Source organism: Salmo salar, chromosome ssa16 (genome assembly GCF_905237065.1).
Source record: "Salmo salar chromosome ssa16, Ssal_v3.1, whole genome shotgun sequence".
NCBI classification, from domain to species: Eukaryota; Metazoa; Chordata; class Actinopteri; order Salmoniformes; family Salmonidae; genus Salmo; species Salmo salar.
Genome location: NC_059457.1, coordinates 57811577 through 57832972, shown reverse-complemented (window position 1 = coordinate 57832972; position 21396 = coordinate 57811577). Strand labels below are relative to the sequence as shown.

The window sequence follows — 21396 nt, the reverse complement described above, 5'->3', positions numbered from 1 at the left end:
CATTCCCTCCCCTACACATACACTACTACAGAACATTCCCTCCCCTACACATACACTACTACAGAACATTCCCTCCCTACATACACTACTACAGAACATTCCCTCCCCTACACATACACTACTACAGAACATTCCCTCCCCTACACATACACTACTACAGAACATTCCCTCCCCTACACATACACTACTACAGAACATTCCCTCCCCACACATACACTACTACAGAACATTCCCCCCCCACACATACACTACTACAGAACATTCCCCCCCTACACATACACTACTACAGAACATTCCTCCCCTACACATACACTACTACAGAACATTCCCCCCCTACACATACACTACTACAGAACATTCCCCCCCTACACATACACTACTACAGAACATTCCCTCCCCTACACATACACTACTACAGAACATTCCCTCCCCTACACATACACTACTACAGAACATTCCCTCCTCCACATACACTACTACAGAACATTCCCCTACACATACACTACTACAGAACATTCCCCCCCCTACACATACACTACTACAGAACATTCCCTCCCCTACACATACACTACTACAGAACATTCCCTCCCCTACACATACACTACTACAGAACATTCCCTCCCCTACACATACACTACTACAGAACATTCCCTCCCCTACACATACACTACTACAGAACATTCCCTCCCCTACACATACACTACTACAGAACATTCCCTCCCCTACACATACACTACTACAGAACATTCCCCCCTACACATACACTACTACAGAACATTCCCTCCCCTACACATACACTACTACAGAACATTCCCTCCCTACACATACACTACTACAGAACATTCCCTCCCCTACACATACACTACTACAGAACATTCCCCCCTACACATACACTACTACAGAACATTCCCCTCCCCTACACATACACTACTACAGAACATTCCCCCCCTACACATACACTACTACAGAACATTCCCTCCCCTACACATACACTACTACAGAACATTCCCCCCCCTACACATACACTACTACAGAACATTCCCTCCCCTACACATACACTACTACAGAACATTCCCTCCCCTACACATACACTACTACAGAACATTCCCTCCCCTACACATACACTACTACAGAACATTCCCCCCCTACACATACACTACTACAGAACATTCCCCCCCCTACACATACACTACTACAGAACATTCCCCCCCCTACACATACACTACTACAGAACATTCCCTCCCCTACACATACACTACTACAGAACATTCCCCCTACACATACACTACTACAGAACATTCCCCCCCCTACACATACACTACTACAGAACATTCCCCCCCCTACACATACACTACTACAGAACATTCCCCCCCTACACATACACTACTACAGAACATTCCCTCCCCTACACATACACTACTACAGAACATTCCCCCTACACATACACTACTACAGAACATTCCCCCCCTACACATACACTACTACAGAACATTCCCCCCTACACATACACTACTACAGAACATTCCCCCCCTACACATACACTACTACAGAACATTCCCTCCCCTACACATACACTACTACAGAACATTCCCTCCCCTACACATACACTACTACAGAACATTCCCCCCCTACACATACACTACTACCGAACATTCCCTCCCCTACACATACACTACTACAGAACATTCCCTCCCCTACACATACACTACTACAGAACATTCCCCCCCTACACATACACTACTACAGAACATTCCCTCCCCTACACATACACTACTACAGAACATTCCTCCCCTACACATACACTACTACAGAACATTCCCTCCCCTACACATACACTACTACAGAACATTCCCCCCCTACACATACACTACTACAGAACATTCCCTCCCCTACACATACACTACTACAGAACGTTCCCTACACATACACGACTACAGAACGTTCCCTACACATACACTACTACAGAACAGTCCCTCCCCTTCACATACACTACTACAGAACATTCACTCCCCTACACATACACTACTACAGAACATTCCATCCCCTACACATACACTACGACAGAACATTCCCTACCCTACACATACACTACTACAGAACATTCCCTACCCTACACATAAACTACTATAGAACATCTCCTCCCCTACACATACACTACTACAGAACATTCCCTACACATACAATACTACAGAACATTCCCTCCCCCTACACATACACTACTACAGAACATTCCCTCCCCACACATACACTACTACAGAACATTCCCTCCCCTACACATACACTACTACAGAACATTCCCTACACATACACTACTACAGAACATTCCCTACCCTACACATACACTACTATAGAACATTCCCTACACATACACTAATACAGAACATTCCCTCCCCTACACATACACTACTACAGAACATTCCCTCCCCTACACATACACTACTACATAACATTCCCTACACATACACTACTACAGAACATTCCCTACACATTCACTACTACAGAACATTCCCTCCCCTACACATACACTACTACAGAACATTCCCTCCCCTACACATACACTACTACAGAACATTCTCTCCCCTACACATACACTACTACAGAACATTCCCTCCCCTACACATACACTATTACAGAACATTCCCTCCCCTACACATACACTACTACAGAACATTCCCTACCCTACACATACACTACTACAGAACATTCCCTCCCCTACACATACACTACTACAGAACATTCCCTCACCTCCACATACACTACTACAGAACATTCCCTCCCCTACACATACACTACTACAGAACATTCCCTCCCCTACACATACACTACTACAGAACATTCCCTCCCCTACACATACACTACTACAGAACATTCCCTCCCCTCCACATACACTACTACATAACATTCCCTCCCCTACACATACACTACTACAGAACATTCCCTAGATATACACTACTACAGAACATTCCCTACACATACACTACTACAGAACATTCCCTCCCCTACACATACACTACTACAGAACATTCCCTCACCTCCACATACACTACTACAGAACATTCCCTCCCCTACACATACACTACTACAGAACATTCCCTACCCTACACATACACTACTACAGAACATTCCCTCCCCTACACATACACTACTACAGAACATTCCCTCCCCTACACATACACTACTACAGAACATTCCCTCCCCTACACATACACTATTACAGAACATTCCCTACACATACACTACTACAGAACATTCCCTCCCCTACACATACACTACCACAGTACATTCCCTCCCCTACACATACACTACTACAGTACATTCCCTCCCCAACACATACACTACTAAAGAACATACCCTCCCCTACACATACACTACTACAGAACATTCCCTCCACATACACTACTACAGAACATTCCCTCCACATACACTACTACAGAACATTCCCTCCACATACACTACTACAGAACATTCCCTCCCCTACACATACACTACTACAGAACATTCCCTCCCCTAAACATACACTACTACAGAACATTCCCTACACATACACTACTACAGAACATTCCCTCCCCTACACATACACTACTACAGAACATTCCCTACACATACACTACGACAGAACATTCCCTCCCCTACACATACACTACGACAGAACATTCTCTCCCCTACACATACACTACTACAGAACATTCCCTCCCCTACACATACACTACTACAGAACATTCCCTCCCCTACACATACACTATTACAGAACATTCCCTCCCCTACACATACACTACTACAGAACATTCCCTCCCCTACACATACACTACTACAGAACATTCCCTAGATATACACTACTACAGAACATTCCCTAGATATACACTACTACAGAACATTCCCTACACATACACTACTACAGAACATTCCCTCCCCTACACATACACTACTACAGAACATTCCCTACACATACACTACTACAGAACATTCCCTACCCTACACATACACTACTACAGAACATTCCCTCCCCTACACATACACTACTACAGAACATTCCCTACACATACACTACTACAGAACATTCCCTCCCCTACACATACACTACTACAGAACATTCTCTCCCCTACACATACACTACTACAGAACATTCCCTCCCCTACACATACACTACTACAGAACATTCCCTCCCCTACACATACACTACTACAGAACATTCCCTCCCATACACATACACTATTACAGAACATTCCCTCCCCTACACATACACTACTACAGAACATTCCCCCTAGACATACACTACTACAGAACATTCCCTCGACATACACTACTACAGAACATTCCCCCCTACACATACACTACTACAGAACATTCCCTCCCCTACACATACACTACTACAGAACATTCCCTACACATACACTACTACAGAACATTCCCTCCCCTACACATACACTACTACAGAACATTCCCTCCCCTACACATACACTATTACAGAACATTCCCTCCCCTACACATACACTACTACAGAACATTCCCTACCCTACACATACACTACTACAGAACATTCCCTAGATATACACTACTACAGAACATTCCCTACACATACACTACTACAGAACATTCCCTCCCCTACACATACACTACTACAGAACATTCCCTACACATACACTACTACAGAACATTCCCTATACATACACTACTACAGAACATTCCCTCCCCTACACATACACTACTACAGAAGATTCCCTACACATACACATACACTACTACAGAACATTCCCTCCCCTACACATACACTACTACAGAACATTCCCTCCCCTACACATACACTACTACAGAACATTCCCTCCCCTACACATACACTACTACAGAACATTCCCTCCCCTACACATACACTACTACAGAACATCCCCTCCACATACACTACTACAGAACATTCCCTCCCCTACACATACACTACTACAGAACATTCCCTCCCCTACACATACACTACTACAGAACATTACCTCCCCAACACATACACTACTACTGAACATTCCCTCCCCTACACATACACTACTACAGAACATTCCCTCCCCTACACATACAATACTACAGAACATTCCCTCCCCTCCAAATACACTACTACAGAACATTCCCTCCACTACACATACACTACTACAGAACATTCCCTCCCCTACACATACACTACTACAGTACATTCCCTCCCCTACACATACACTACTACAGAACATTCCCTCCCCTACACATACACTACTACAGAACATTCCCTACCCTACACATACACTACTACAGAACATTCCCTCCCCTACACATACACTATTACAGAACATTCCCTACCCTACACATACACTAGTACAGAACATTCCCTCCCCTACACATACACTACTACAGAACATTCCCTCCCCTACACATACACTACTACAGAACATTCCCTCCCCTACACATACACTACTACAGAACATTCCCTACACATACACTACTACAGAACATTCCCTCCCCTACACATACACTACTACAGAACATTCCCTTCCCAACACATACACTACTACTGAACATTGCCTCCCCTACACATACACTACTACAGAACATTCCCTCCCCTACACATACACTACTACAGAACATTCCCTCCCCTACACATACACTACTACATAACATTCCCTCCCCTTCACATACACTACTACAGAACATTCCCTCCCCTACACATACACTACTACAGAACATTCCCTCCCCTACACATACACTATTACAGAACATTCCCTCCCCTACACATACACTACTACAGAACATTCCCTACACATACACTACTACAGAACATTCCCTCCCCTACACATAGACTACTACAGAACATTCCCTACACATACACGACTACAGAACGTTCCCTACACATACACTACTACAGAACATTCCCTCCCCTACACATACACTACTACAGAACATTCCCTCCCCTACACATACACTACGACAGAACATTCCCTACCCTACACATACACTACTACAGAACATTCCCTACCCTACACATACACTACTATAGAACATCTCCTCCCCTACACATACACTACTAGAGAACATTCCCTACACATACAATACTACAGAACATTCCCTCCCCTACACATACACTACTACAGAACATTCCCTCCGCTACACATACACTACTACAGAACATTCCCTCCCCTACACATACACTACTACAGAACATTCCCTACACATACACTACTACAGAACATTCCCTACCCTACACATACACTACTATAGAACATTCCCTACACATACACTACTACAGAACATTCCCTCCCCTACACATACACTACTACATAACATTCCCTACACATACACTACTACAGAACATTCCCTACACATACACTACTACAGAACATTCCCTCCCCTACACATACACTACTACAGAACATTCCCTCCCCTACACATACACTACTACAGAACATTCCCTCCCCTACACATACACTACTACAGAACATTCCCTCCCCTACACATACACTACTACAGAACATTCCCTCCCCTACACATACACTACTACAGAACATTCCCTACACATACACTACTACAGAACATTCCCTCCCCTACACATACACTACTACAGAACATTCCCTTCCCAACACATACACTACTACTGAACATTGCCACCCCTACACATACACTACTACAGAACATTCCCTCCCCTACACATACACTACTACTGAACATTGCCTCCCCTACACATACACTACTACAGAACATTCCCTCCCCTACACATACACTACTACAGAACATTCCCTCCCCTACACATGCACTACTACAGAACATTCCCTCCGCTACACATACACTACTACAGAACATTCCCTAGATATACACTACTACAGAACATTCCCTACACATACACTACTACAGAACATTCCCTCCCCTACACATACACTACTACAGAACATTCCCTCCCCTACACATACACTACTACAGAACATTCCCTCCCCTACACATACACTACTACAGAACATTCCCTACCCTACACAAACTACAGAACATTCCCTTCCCCTACACATACACTACTACAGAACATTCCCTCCCCTTCACATACACTAGTACAGAACATTCCCTCCCCAACACATACACTACTACTGAACATTCCCTCCCCTACACATACACTACTACAGAACATTCCCTCCCCTACACATACACTACTACAGAACATTCCCTACACATACACTACTACAGAACATTCCCTCCCCTACACATACTACAGAACATTCCCTCCCCTACACATACACTACTACAGAACATTCCCTCCCCTTCACATACACTACTACAGAACATTCCCTCCCCAACACATACACTACTACTGAACATTCCCTCCCCTACACATACACTACTACAGAACATTCCCTCCCCTACACATACACTACTACAGAACATTCCCTACACATACACTACTACAGAACATTCCCTCCCCTACACATACACTACTACAGAACATTCCCTCCCCAACACATACACTACTACTGAACATTCCCTCCCCTACACATACACTACTACAGAACATTCCCTCCCCTACACATACACTACTACAGAACATTCCCTCCCCTCCACATACACTACTACAGAACATTCCCTCCCCTACACATACACTACTACAGAACATTCCCTACCCTACACATACACTACTACAGAACATTCCCTCCCCTCCAGATACACTACTACAGAACATTCCCTCCCCTACACATACACTATTACAGAACATTCCCTCCCCTACACATACACTACTACAGAACATTCCCTCCCCTACACATACACTACTACAGAACATTCCCTCCCCTACACATACACTACTACAGAACATTCCCTACACATACACTACTACAGAACATTCCCTCCCCTACACATACACTACTACAGAACATTCCCTCCCCTACACATACACTACTACAGAACATTCCCTCCCCTACACATACACTACTACATAACATTCCCTACACATACACTACTACAGAACATTCCCTACACATACACTACTACAGAACATTCCCTCCCCTACACATACACTACTACAGAACATTCCCTCCCCTACACATACACTACTACAGAACATTCCCTCCCCTACACATACACTACTACAGAACATTCCCTACACATACACTACTACAGAACATTCCCTACACATACACTACTACAGAACATTCCCTACACATACACTACTACAGAACATTCCCTCCCCTACACATACACTACTACAGAACATTCCCTCCCCTACACATACACTACTACAGAACATTCCCTCCCCTACACATACACTACTACAGAACATTCCCTCCCCTACACATACACTACTACAGAACATTCCCTCCCCTACACATACACTACTACAGAACATTCCCTCCCCTACACATACACTACTACAGAACTTTCCCTCCCCTTCACATACACTACTACAGAACAATCCCTACACATACACTACTACAGAACATTCCCTCCCCTAAACATATTCTACACCATTCTACTGTTCTCTACTCTACTGTTCTCTATCCTACACCACTCTACTGTTCTCTCCTCTACACCACTCTACTGTTCTCTACTCTACACCACTCTACTGTTCGCTACTCTACACCACTCTACTGTTCTCTACTCTACACCACTCTACTCTACACCACTCTACTGTTCTCTACTCTACACCACTCTACACCACTCTACTGTTTTCTACACCACTCTACTGTTCTCTACTCTACACCACTCTACTGTTCTCTACTCTACACCACTCTACACCACTCTACTGTTCTCTACACCACTCTACTGTTCTCTATTCTACACCACTCTACTGTTCTCTACTCTACACCACTCTACTGTTCTCTATTCTACACCACTCTACTGTTCTCTACTCTACACCACTCTACTGTTCTCTATTCTACACCACTCTACTGTTCTCTACTCTACACCACTCTACTGTTCTCTACTCTACACCACTCTACTGTTCTCTACTCTACACCACTCTACTGTTCTCTACTCTACACCACTCTACTGTTCTCTACTCTACACCCCTCTACTGTTCTCTACACCACTCTACTGTTCTCTACTCTACACCACTCTACTGTTCTCTACTCTACACCACTCTACTGTTCTCTACACCACTCTACTGTTCTGTATTCTACACCACTCCACTCTACACCACTCTACTGTTCTCTACTCTACACCACTCTACTGTTCTCTACTCTACACCACACCACTCTACTGTTCTCTACTCTACACCACTCTACTGTTCTCTACGCTACACCACTCTACTGGTCTCTCCTCTACACCACTCTACTGTTCTCTACACACCACTCTACTGTTCTCTACTCTACACCACTCTACTGTTCTCTACACTACACCACTCTACTGTTCTCTACTCTACACCACTCTACTGTTCTCTACTCTACACCACTCTACTGTTCTCTACTCTACCCACTCTACTGTTCTCTACTCTACACCACTCTACTGTTCTCTACTCTACACCACTCTACTGTTCTCTACTCTACTGTTCTCTACACCACTCTACGCTACTGTTCTCTACTCTACACCACTCTGTTCTCTACTCTACACCATTCTACTGTTCTCTACACCATTCTACTGTTCTCTACACCACTCTACTGTTCTTTACTAAACATCCAGTGACTAAACAATCTACAGGAAACACTTTTACTAGTGCATTGTTTGAGCAGAATAACTTCATAGTGCAACAGTGTCTGGGTGTGTGTGAGAGGGAGAGAGAGAGACTGATTTACTGGCGGTAACCATGGCAGTGAGCTCTGGGGTGACAGAGAGATGCAAACCAGTTGCATCGAAGGTGACCATGGCTGTATTTTCGTAGGCATAGAGTACCACAGTATGAGTCATAATACCCATAAAACCTAGCGGTCAAACAAGGAAATGGTTCCAATCGTTTTTCCACCAGTCATTTTTCCCCGTAGGGGATTTTAGAAACACTTAAAATAAGGGCTGTATTTCGTGTAGGCTTACCATGGCGTGACGTTTTGATAACCATGTAAATCTCTCTTGGACAAGGTGACTTTTATCAATATATTAGCCTGAATTTCCCCCCCAATGAAATGCTAATTAGCTGCTAATGTGGATATCATAAAGAACTACAAATTCCATGATGATTTACATTTACATTTAAGTCATTTAGCAGACGCTCTTATCCAGAGCGACTTACAAATTGGTGCATTCACCTTATGATATCCAGTGGAACAACCACTTTACAATAGTGCATCTAAATCTTTTAGGGGGGGTAGAAGGATTACTTTATCCTATCCCAGGTATTCCTTAAAGAGGTGGGGTTTCGGGTGTCTCCGGAAGGTGGTGATTGACTCCGCTGTCCTGGCGTCGTGAGGGAGCTTGTTCCACCATTGGGGTGCCAGAGCAGCGAACAGTTTTGACTGGGCTGAGCGGGAACTGTGCTTCCTCAGAGGTAGGGGGGCCAGCAGGCCAGAGGTGGATGAACGCAGTGCCCTTGTTTGGGTGTAGGGCCTGATCAGAGCCTGAAGGTACGGCTCTGGATGATCTGGATGAGACTGACGAATCGAGGCAAAGGTCAGAATCTCTGGATCAACTATCTAATGTTAGTTAAATGTAGTAATGAAGAAATTGTCTAGATTTCTTTAAACGGACAATTCTGTTAACTGTCTTGTGCAGGTTTTAAATTGACACAATACCTGTTAGTAAAGGTATCAGCTAGAGGAGACCTGCAGGATCAATACCTGTTAGATATCAGCTAGAGGAGACCTGCAGGATCAATACCTGTTAGAAAAGGTATCAGCTAGAGGAGACCTGCAGGATCAATACCTGTTAGGTATCAGCTAGAGGAGACCTGCAGGATCAATACCTGTTAGATATCAGCTAGAGGAGACCTGTAGGATCAATACCTGTTAGATATCAGCTAGAGGAGACCTGTAGGATCAATACCTGTTAGATATCAGCTAGAGGAGACCTGCAGGATCAATACCTGTTAGGTATCAGCTAGAGGAGACCTGCAGGATCAATACCTGTTAGATATCAGCTAGAGGAGACCTGCAGGATCAATACCTGTTAGATATCAGCTAGAGGAGACCTGCAGGATCAATACCTGTTAGGTTTCAGCTAGAGGAGACCTGCAGGATCAATACCTGTTAGGTTTCAGCTAGAGGAGACCTGCAGGATCAATACCTGTTAGGTGTCAGCTAGAGGAGACCTGCAGGATCAATACCTGTTAGATATCAGCTAGAGGAGACCTGCAGGATCAATACCTGTTAGGTATCAGCTAGAGGAGACCTGCAGGATCAATACCTGTTAGATATCAGCTAGAGGAGACCTGCAGGATCAATACCTGTTAGATATCAGCTAGAGGAGACCTGTAGGATCAATACCTGTTAGATATCAGCTAGAGGAGACCTGTAGGATCAATACCTGTTAGATATCAGCTAGAGGAGACCTGCAGGATCAATACCTGTTAGGTATCAGCTAGAGGAGACCTGTAGGATCAATACCTGTTAGATATCAGCTAGAGGAGACCTGTAGGATCAATACCTGTTAGATATCAGCTAGAGGAGACCTGCAGGATCAATACCTGTTAGGTATCAGCTAGAGGAGACCTGTAGGATCAATACCTGTTAGATATCAGCTAGAGGAGACCTGCAGGATCAATACCTGTTAGGTGTCAGCTAGAGGAGACCTGTAGGATCAATACCTGTTAGATATCAGCTAGAGATGAGATGCAGGGTTTTGAAGTCTTGCATGATGTCTTCTTTGAGGCTAATTAGCATTTTTTTTTTTTTACTGAGTGTAAATACAGGCTAATATATTGATAAAAGTCACCTTGTCCTAGAGAGATTTACACGGTTATCAAAACTTCACGCCATGGTAAGCCTTCCCGAAACACAGACCTTATTTAAAGTTTCTAATTTCCTTGTTTGACCGCTAGGTTTTATGGGTATTATGACACCTCCACTGTGGGGCTCTATTAACAGAGGCTCATTGGTCAAAACGTGTGTTTTTTATGAATAAACACTGAAAATAAGGTCTGTGGTTTAGGAGTTCTGATGCATTATTCTATTGGATCATCTTGATCAGCTAACGTCACTTTATATAATCCAAACAAGCACATAAAGGCTTCATAATTCATAAAGGTCATGTTTAACTGCCTCATAGACCAACTCAGTGGCCTTGTGGTTACAGTGTCCTGAGATTGGAAAGTTATGAATTCAATCTCTGGTCGAGTCAAACCGAAGAAAAACCTGACAAGTCTCCGCTTGACATTCAGCATTAAGGAGATAAGATCGGGGTTAAGGCCCTGTGATAGGCTAGCGTCCTGGGTACGGCCCTGTGATGGGCTAGCGTCCTGGGTACGGCCCTGTGATGGGCTAGCGTCCTGGGTACGGCCCTGTGATGGGCAAGCGTCCTGGATACGGCCCTGTGATAGGCCGGCGTCCTGTCCAGGGGTACGGCCCTGTGATAGGCTGGCGTCCTGTCCAGGGGTTAAGGCCCTGTGATAGGCCAGCATCCTGTCCAAGAGGTGGTACTTGTACATCAAGCTGCCTCTCACTACAGAAACAGGAGGTAGACTCCTGCCCTATGGGCCGTTCTCATCAAGCTGCCTCTCACTACAGAAACAGGAGATAGACTCCTGCCCTATGGGCCGTTCTCATCAAGCTGCCTCTCACTACAGAAACAGGAGGTAGACTCCTGCCCTATGGGCCGTTCTCATCAAGCTGCCTCTCACTACAGAAACAGGAGGTAGACTCCTGCCCTATGGGCCGTTCTCATCAAGCTGCCTCTCACTACAGAAACAGGAGGTAGACTCCTGCCCTATGGGCCGTTCTCATCAAGCTGCCTCTCACTACAGAAACAGGAGATAGACTCCTGCCCTATGGGCCGTTCTCATCACGCTGCCTCTCACTACAGAAACAGGAGATAGACTCCTGCCCTATGGGCCGTTCTCATCAAGCTGCCTCTCACTACAGAATCAGGAGATAGACTCCTGCCCTATGGGCCGTTCTCATCAAGCTGCCTCTCACTACAGAAACAGGAGATAGACTCCTGTCCTATGGGCCGTTCTCATCAAGCTGCCTCTCACTACAGAAACAGGAGGTAGACTCCTGCCCTATGGGCCGTTCTCATCACGCTGCCTCTCGCTACAGAAACAGGAGATAGACTCCTGCCCTATGGGCCGGTCTCATCAAGCTGCCTCTCACTACAGAAACAGGAGATAGACTCCTGCCCTATGGGCCGTTCTCATCACGCTGCCTCTCACTACAGAAACAGGAGGTAGACTCCTGCCCTATGGGCCGTTCTCATCAAGCTGCCTCTCACTACAGAAACAGGAGGTAGACTCCTGCCCTATGGGCCGTTCTCATCAAGCTGCCTCTCACTACAGAAACAGGAGGTAGACTCCTGCCCTATGGGCCGTTCTCATCACGCTGCCTCTCACTACAGAAACAGGAGATAGACTCCTGTCCTATGGGCCGTTCTCATCAAGCTGCCTCTCACTACAGAAACAGGAGATGGACTCCTGCCCTATGGGCCGTTCTCATCACGCTGCCTGATATTATCTCATAGAACAAAACGTGTCAAATCTCCGAAACCTGTTAGCCTCAGACCGCGTTATCCAAAACACCTCCAAAAGCGGCATTAAATTTCCCCCCGTAGGCTTTGAGCAACGAGCCATTGGGACTACAAGCTGGCGAGCCCTATAGCTCTGTTCCAAAGTCCAATTCATTTATTAGTCTCTCAAATCCGTGTATTTCTTTACACACCTATGACCGCATATTGTGTGGAAGCTCAGGGGGGGGAAGCTAAATTCCAGACCACGATGTCTTTCTCGCTCTCTTGTAATAAATGTGATCAAATTGGCCAATAGGAGACTTGTTGAATGCCTTCCAGTCCTTGTGATAACCTCTCTCTGTCTCTCTCTCTCTCTCTGTCTCTCTCTCTGTCTCTCTCTCTGTCTGTCTCTCTCTCTCTCTTCTCTCTCCTCTCTCTCTCTCTCTCTCAGCTCGGTCTATCCCCCCCCCCCCCAGAGCAGCAGGGTAGACCAGTCAGGCAGGCATGGCTTCGTGTTGTGAATGAACAACTCAGGCACGTTCTCACATTCCTCAAGGCAAACAGCACAGAGATTGCTGAGATTATCATAATTGTCCTATTTCGTGCAATAGTTCCGTATACGCTTACCTTTCAAAAGACTACAGGCACTGGGTAGCTGTAAGTATAAGGGTTATTACACCATCATTGGATACAAGTGTCACTAAATGAAGACCTGAATCAAATGTAGCCTACAGTAGTCGCTAATTCCTACCTTTTTGTGATGACGACCAACTGTGATTTGATGCGGGGTAAAATGACATGGTTGCTGCACAGCCAGCCCAGCCAATCGGAAGGCTTATCCTGAGCAATAACCGCTGCAACCTGGTCTCAGAGCTTTTTGTATTATTCTGTACGTAAATCTGGGGAAACTCAATTTCCTGTGTTATTTTATGTATTAATTTGTGGATGTCTATCACCCATTTCGTATGATATGTTACGAAATACGATTTGTATTATATGTTACGAATTCTAGCTCGGCTAGGGGTTTTTGAGTTAGGCTAAAGAGTTAAGTGTTAGCTAACATGCTAAATGGTTGCAAAGTTTCAACAAAAAAAAAAGTAGTAAGTAGATAAAATGCTAAAGTTGTCTGTGATGCGATTCGAACTCACAACCTTTCGGTTACTAGACGTTGGCTTTATACACCCACTCATCCGACTTCCGTTTTTTTTTTTTACCTCAAGTAAACCATCTGTCTTATACAACCCTATCAAACATGCCATACTAATTTTACAGTCCCGGATTTACGTTTACTATGTAATGACAGTGTATGAGACCAGGCTGTAACAACCACATCGATGAGAGCCGACGTGCACTTAATAATACCGTGCGCGATATGTAGGCTACGCAAACAAAGGCAACACGCCAGAAACCTTGGGACTTTTCAAAACGTACCAAGTTACTTTCATCGAGCTTCTGAATTCTATAAATGAATTCAGAGAACAGCCAACTGTTTCGAGAGATAAACCAACAAGTATCAGTGAACAGGCGCTCTTTGCTTTACCAAAAATAATCTGGCCAGCATTCCGGAAACAAATGGTGACTGTGTCCCCTACTAGAGCGTTCAATCTGTCTTTATTTGTGCTCGGATTGTGAAAGTCTACCGTAATAATCGCCCTACCCATGTGAACTCGGTATAATTGATTTAAGTAACAAATTGTCCCCAGTAGCTGCTGAAAGAAACACAGTTGTCTGTGGGGGAGGGGTGGCCCTGGACAAACCGAGCATGTGAGTCGTGACATGATCTTTCTATGTAGAGAAAGCGCCTAGATAAATACAAAAAAAAAACGAAATGTAGCCAGTAGATGAACTAACTACCTACTGCAACAGTCTCCCACTCCAATACTGAGCAAACAAATAATAATAATGTAGAGATACCGTGTGTGTTACAGTGTTGCAAGCTCACCAGTTGAACAAGAAAGTGTCTCATTGGTAAATCAATGCTGATTGTTGGCTTCGTTTTTTTACATTATTCTGTCGGTCCAAAATAATGACATCAGTTTCAGAGGAAAAAGGCCGGATCACCTTGACTGTTAACCTTGAACCCTGATTCCTTCCAAAAAAATCTAACTGTATTGGGATAAAACTACTAATTACCGAGGTAATGGATGTCCCCCATTGTCATTTGGCACATTATTTTGTTCAGAGAAATAAAGTAATTGATATTTACCAACTCTTATCAATGTTTTCCATTCTGGGCTGACAGCAGAAACAAGCATGCCATTATGGCAAGACAAGCACATGTTAGTTGCAATCCAACACCATATCATGTAAATGATGTCCTTCAAAATGACCTCTTTGGCAAAGGACACCGAGTCTAGCTTTCGTTGTACGTGATCGACCCGGGTTTAAACGAATAATAACGGATAGGAACATTATTAACGTTCACTTGACCTAAAAGTCTGAATATATTTCAACTGCCTTTTTTTTTTATTTTTTTTTTTTTTTAGACAGAACTAATTTTCATGACATTTATTTTGAATCGTATTCCATCAATAGGTTATACGGTTATTTTACAGAAGAGTTTTTTATAAATCACGTTTAATTGATTTGTCATGTTTCCATTGAAGAGTGAATGATCTCTACACAGCACGCTATGGTCAATCAAACAGGTGCTGTATCAGGAAATACAGAACGACTCAGGAACTCTCTGTGCCGTTACATTATTCTGACAATACACGGAAACAACAGGGCTACAACTCCTATCGTTCTTATCCTCCAGTTCATTTCAAGAAAAAGCGTCGATTAAAAGTAGTTTATTACGGATTTATGTACTTACACCAACTGCCACCAGTGCGTCCTAGAAATTCCTTCTTTTCCGAATTCCACAGAAAGCTCTTCCATCCACCGTCTCCATCTTTATTTGCCGACATCTTTTTTTTTTGCCTTTTAATTTCCCTTTTCAATCAATATTATCTAATGGGTGTAGGTACCCGATTCGTGTACTGTCCCCCGGTACAGAATAGTAAAGGACAGTTTCGTACCCGGCTCTCCTATTGTACACCACACATTTAGTTCTTATGGTATCCGACTCCGCCCGCAAACTCTTGTAATAAGTTACCTACAAAGAGGGGGGGGCTAACTCTGACCAATCACAAGCGGTCATCCTTCTGCGTAAGAATCAAGGGGGCAACAGCTATGATCACTGCTCTATGAAGGCAAGACTGCTCTATGAAGGCAAGACTGCTCTATGAAGGCAAGACTGCTCTATGAATGCAAGACTGCTCTATGAATGCAAGACTGCTCTATGAAGGCAAGACTGCTCTATGAAGGCAAGACTGCTCCACGAGGCAAGACTGCTCTATGAAGGCAAGACTGCTCTATGAAGGCAAGACTGCTCTATGAAGACAAGACTGCTCTATGAAGGCAAGACTGCTCTATGAAGACAAGACTGCTCTATGAAGGCAAGACTGCTCCACGAGGCAAGACTGCTCTATGAAGGCAAGACTGCTCCACGAGGCAAGACTGCTCCATGAGGCAAGACTACTCTATGAAGGCAAGACTGCTCCACGAGGCAAGACTGCTCCACGAGGCAAGACTGCTCTATGAAGGCAAGACTGCTCCATGAAGGCAAGACTGCTCCATGAAGGCAAGACTGCTCTATGAAGGCAAGACTGCTCCATGAAGGCAAGACTGCTCCACGAGGCAAGACTGCTCTATGAAGGCAAGACTGCTCTATGAAGGCAAGACTGCTCCATGAGTCAAGACTGCTCTATGAAGGCAAGACTGCTCCATGAAAGCAAGACTGCTCCATGAGTCAAGACTGCTCCATGAGGGTTCAAAACGAAATGGTGTCAACTCAAATGGTAGAATTATTAAACCCGAAATAGAATTAAAACAATTCTATGTTGATGTCATAAACTCGGAAACATTATATTACCATTCTTGGAGTTCTATTATCACATCGCAGGTTTAAAAAGTAATTATATTTCTCAGGAGTCAACTTTGTACTTTAGTACATTTGATTATAATTGTTGCTAAATATCACATCCATAAAATTAATTGTTTATTAAGGGGGGGGGAAAAACATCTTATTCAATATTTTTTTTTTTAAGGTAGACTTAAATAATTACTTTGCCAAATTGCTCTGTGAGAATAAGACGGTATTGAAATTAATTTATACTCTTAAGCTTTTAAAATGTTGTTGAATGTTAAAACGCTGTGTTTCTGTTTATCTGTTTGTGATGTTACATTTTTTTTTAAGAAGGATGTATATAGATTTTTGTAACACATTTGAATTTGTATCCTTCAAAATGTATGGAATTTCAATAATAAAAATAATTGTACTTTGGTACCTCGTTCTTGGTTCATTCAAAGCTGTTCATAAAGAATGCATTTTAGACACAACCCCTACCCTTATGATTGAATAACATAAGAGAGAAAAATAACTGTAAAGTGTAATAATATGGTAACTAATAAGCTAAATTCACTTTGTGGAAAGTTGTTTTTTCCTGGTCAGGAAATACTCTGGGCTCCTATGGAGTTATTCCTGGTCAGGAAATACTCTGGGCCCCTATGGAGCTATTCCTGGTCAGGTCACATGGTCAGGAAAATACATTTTATTTGACCAGGTTGTCCCATTGAGGTCAAAACACCTGTTTTTTCAAGGGCGACATGGCCGCTTCTCTCACTTACACCATGGCTTGTTTAGGACTCCTTGTAAATGGAGTAGGACAACTCACCAGTAGGACAACTCACCAGTAGGACAACTCACCAGTAGGACAACTCACCAGTAGGTCAACTCACCAGTAGGACAACTCACCAGTAGGTCAACTCACCAGTAGAACAACTCACCAGTAGGACAACTCACCAGTAGGACAACTCACCAGTAGGTCAACTCACCAGTAGGACAACTCACCAGTAGGTCAACTCACCAGTAGGTCAACTCACCAGTAGTAAAATCAGCCCCATTTCATAGTGATTCCTCATCAGGCCCTGTCACTCCAGTTCTATGATGTGGTCCTGTGAACAACTAAGAACATATTCAACGAACCAAAAACATGTTCAGACAGGTTGTACCTGGGGACTTTGGTAATTAATAAGTTAATATCATGGGGATTACTATGCACAGCCATATCTCACAGCTTCTCACCATCAGACAGAATATGCTAATAACGTAGGCCTGCTGGCCATCTTTGTTAATATCTCCTCATTATATTGTACCCATATAACATATGGACGGGACCTTTCCAAAATTTTTTATCAAATTGTATTCGTCACGTGCGCCGAATACAGCAGGGAAAACCTAGTCAGTTGTACAACTGAATGCATTCAACTGAAATGTGTCTTCCGCATTTAACCCAAGCCCTCTGAATCAGAGAGGTGCCTTGGGGGGGCTGCCTTAATCGACATCCACGTCATCAGCTCCCCCGGGGAACAGTGCCTTGCTCAGTGGCAGAACATATTTTTACCTTGTCAGCTCAGGGATTTGATCCAGCAACCTTTCAGTTACTGGCCCAACCCTCTAACCACTCGGTACCTGCCGCCAGGTAGACTAGTGTGAAATGCTTACTTACAAGCCCTTATCCAAAAGTGCAGTTCAAGAAATAGAGTTAATAAAATATTTACTAAATAAACAAAAGTTAAAAATCCTAATAAAAAGTAACACAATACATTTTACATAACAATAACAAGGCTATATACATTGGGTACCAGTGCCGAGTCAATGTGCGGCGGTACAGGTTAGTTGAGGTAATTTGTAAAGTGACTATGCATAGATAATAAACAGCGAGTAGCAGCAGTGTAAAAACAAAGGGGTAAGGTGTTACCCTCTGTAGCGCCTTACGGTCAGATGCCAAACAGTTGACTTCGAATCAGAAGATTGAGGGTTCATGTCCCTTCGTGGTCATTTAAATTGAATAGCTCAGATCATTTGGAAATGTTAGCAATTTCCCGAAATAAGCCATGGTTCTTGTTTCTTTGAAAAGCTAGTACATTGTTATGTAACTTTAATGGGCTTCCCCTGTGGCTCAGTTGGTAGAGCATGGTGTTTGCAACGCCAGCATGATGTGTGCAACGCCAGGGTTGTGGGTTCGATTCCCACGGGGGCCAGTACAATTTTATTTTTATTTTTTAAATGAATGAATGAAATGTATGCATTCACTACTGTAAGTCACTCTGGATAAGAGCATCTGCTAAATTACTAAAATGTAAATGTAATACCAGGCGGTGATGCAACCGGTCAGGATGCTCTCGATGGTACAGCTGTAGAACCTTTTGAGGATCTGGGGACCCCATGCCAAATCTTTTCAGTCTCCTGAGGGGGAAAAGGTGTTGTCGTGTCCTCTTCACGACTGTTTTGGTGTGTTTGGACCATGATAGTTTGTTGGTGATGTGGACACCAAGGAACTTAACTCTCGACCTGCTCCACTTCCGTTGTGTCAATGTTAATGGGTTCCTGTTCGGCCCACCTTTTCCTATAGTACACGATCAGCTCCTTTGTCTTGCTCACATCGAGAGAGAGGTTGTTGTCCTGGCACCACACTGCCAGGTCTCTGACCTCCTCCCTATAGGCTGTCTCATCGTTGTCGGTGATCAGGCCTACCACTGTTGTGTCGTCAGCAGACTTAATGATGGTGTTGGAGTTGTGCTTGGCCACGCAGTCGTGGGTGACCAGGGAGTACAGGAGGGGACTAAGCACGCACCCCTGAGGGGCTCCAGTGTTCTGGATCAGCATGGCAGATGTGTTGTTGCCTACCCTTAACCACCTGGGGGCGGCGCGTCAGGAAGTCCAGGATCCAGTTGCAGAGGGAGGTGTTTAATCCCAGGGTCCTTAGCTTAGTGATGAGCTTTGTGGACACTATGGTGTTGAACTCAGAGCTGTAGTCAATGAACAGCATTGGCACGTCGGTGTTCCTTTTGTCCAGGTGGGAAAGGGCAGTGTGGAGTGCGATTGAGATTGCGTCATCTGTGGATCTGTTGGGGCGGTATGCAATTTTGGAGTGGGTCTAGGGTTTCTGGCATGATGATGTTGATGTGAGCCATGACCAGCCTTTCAAAGCACTTCATTGCTACCGAGTGCTACGGGGCGGTAATCATTTAGGCAGGTTACCTTCGCTTTCTAGGGCACAGGGACTATGGTGGTCTGTTTTAAACATGTAGGTATTACAGACTGGGTCAGGCAGAGGTTTAACATGTCAGTGAAGACACTTCCCCAGCTAGTCAGTGTATACTCTGAGTCTGCGTCCTGGTAATCCGTCTGTGAATGTTAACCTGTTTTACAGGTCTTACTACGGAGAGCGTGATCACACAGTCATCCGGAACAGCTGGTGCTCTCATGCATATTTCAGTGTTGCTAGCCTCAAAGTGTCTATTATAGACTCGGCCAGGGAGAGGTTGTAGGGTTGAAAATGTCAGTGAAGACATTTTCCACTTGGTCTGTGCATGCTTTGAGTCATCCTTCTGACCCTGCGGCTTTGTGAATGCTGACCTGTTTAAAGGTCTTGCTCACATCGGCTACGGAGAGCGTGATCACACAGTCATCCGGAACAGCTGGTGCTCTCATGTATGCTTCAGTGTTGCTCGGCCTGAAGGGAGCATAAAAGGCATTTAGCTCGTCTGGTAGGCTCGCGTCACTGGGCAGCTCGTGGCTGGGTTTCCCTTTGTAGTCCGTAATAGTTTTCAAGCCCTGCCACATCCGAAGAGCGTCAGAGCCGGTGTAGTAGGATTTAAAGTCCCAGGCCACTAGGAGCTCCGCTTCTGGATTAGCATTTTCTTGTTTGCTTATGGCCTTATACAGCTCGTTGAGTACAGTCCTAGTGCCAGCATCAGTTTGTGGTGGTAAATAGACGGTTACGAATAATATAGATGAGAACTCTCTTGGTAGATAATGTGGTCTACAGCTTATCATGA

The 21396-nt window shown here is 44.2% G+C and overlaps 1 protein-coding gene across 1 annotated transcript in view; it reads right to left on the bottom strand.

The window, feature by feature from the left end:
- Positions 1-16560, bottom strand: part of atp1b1a (ATPase Na+/K+ transporting subunit beta 1a) — a 93224-nt gene extending 76664 nt beyond the window's left edge. The window contains exon 1 of the mRNA NM_001140597.1: positions 16325-16560. Coding sequence (NP_001134069.1) covers positions 16325-16418 — 94 coding nt within the window. The 5' untranslated portion in view covers positions 16419-16560. The remainder of the gene's footprint in view (positions 1-16324) is intronic.
- Between the last annotated feature and the right edge of the window lie 4836 nt (positions 16561-21396).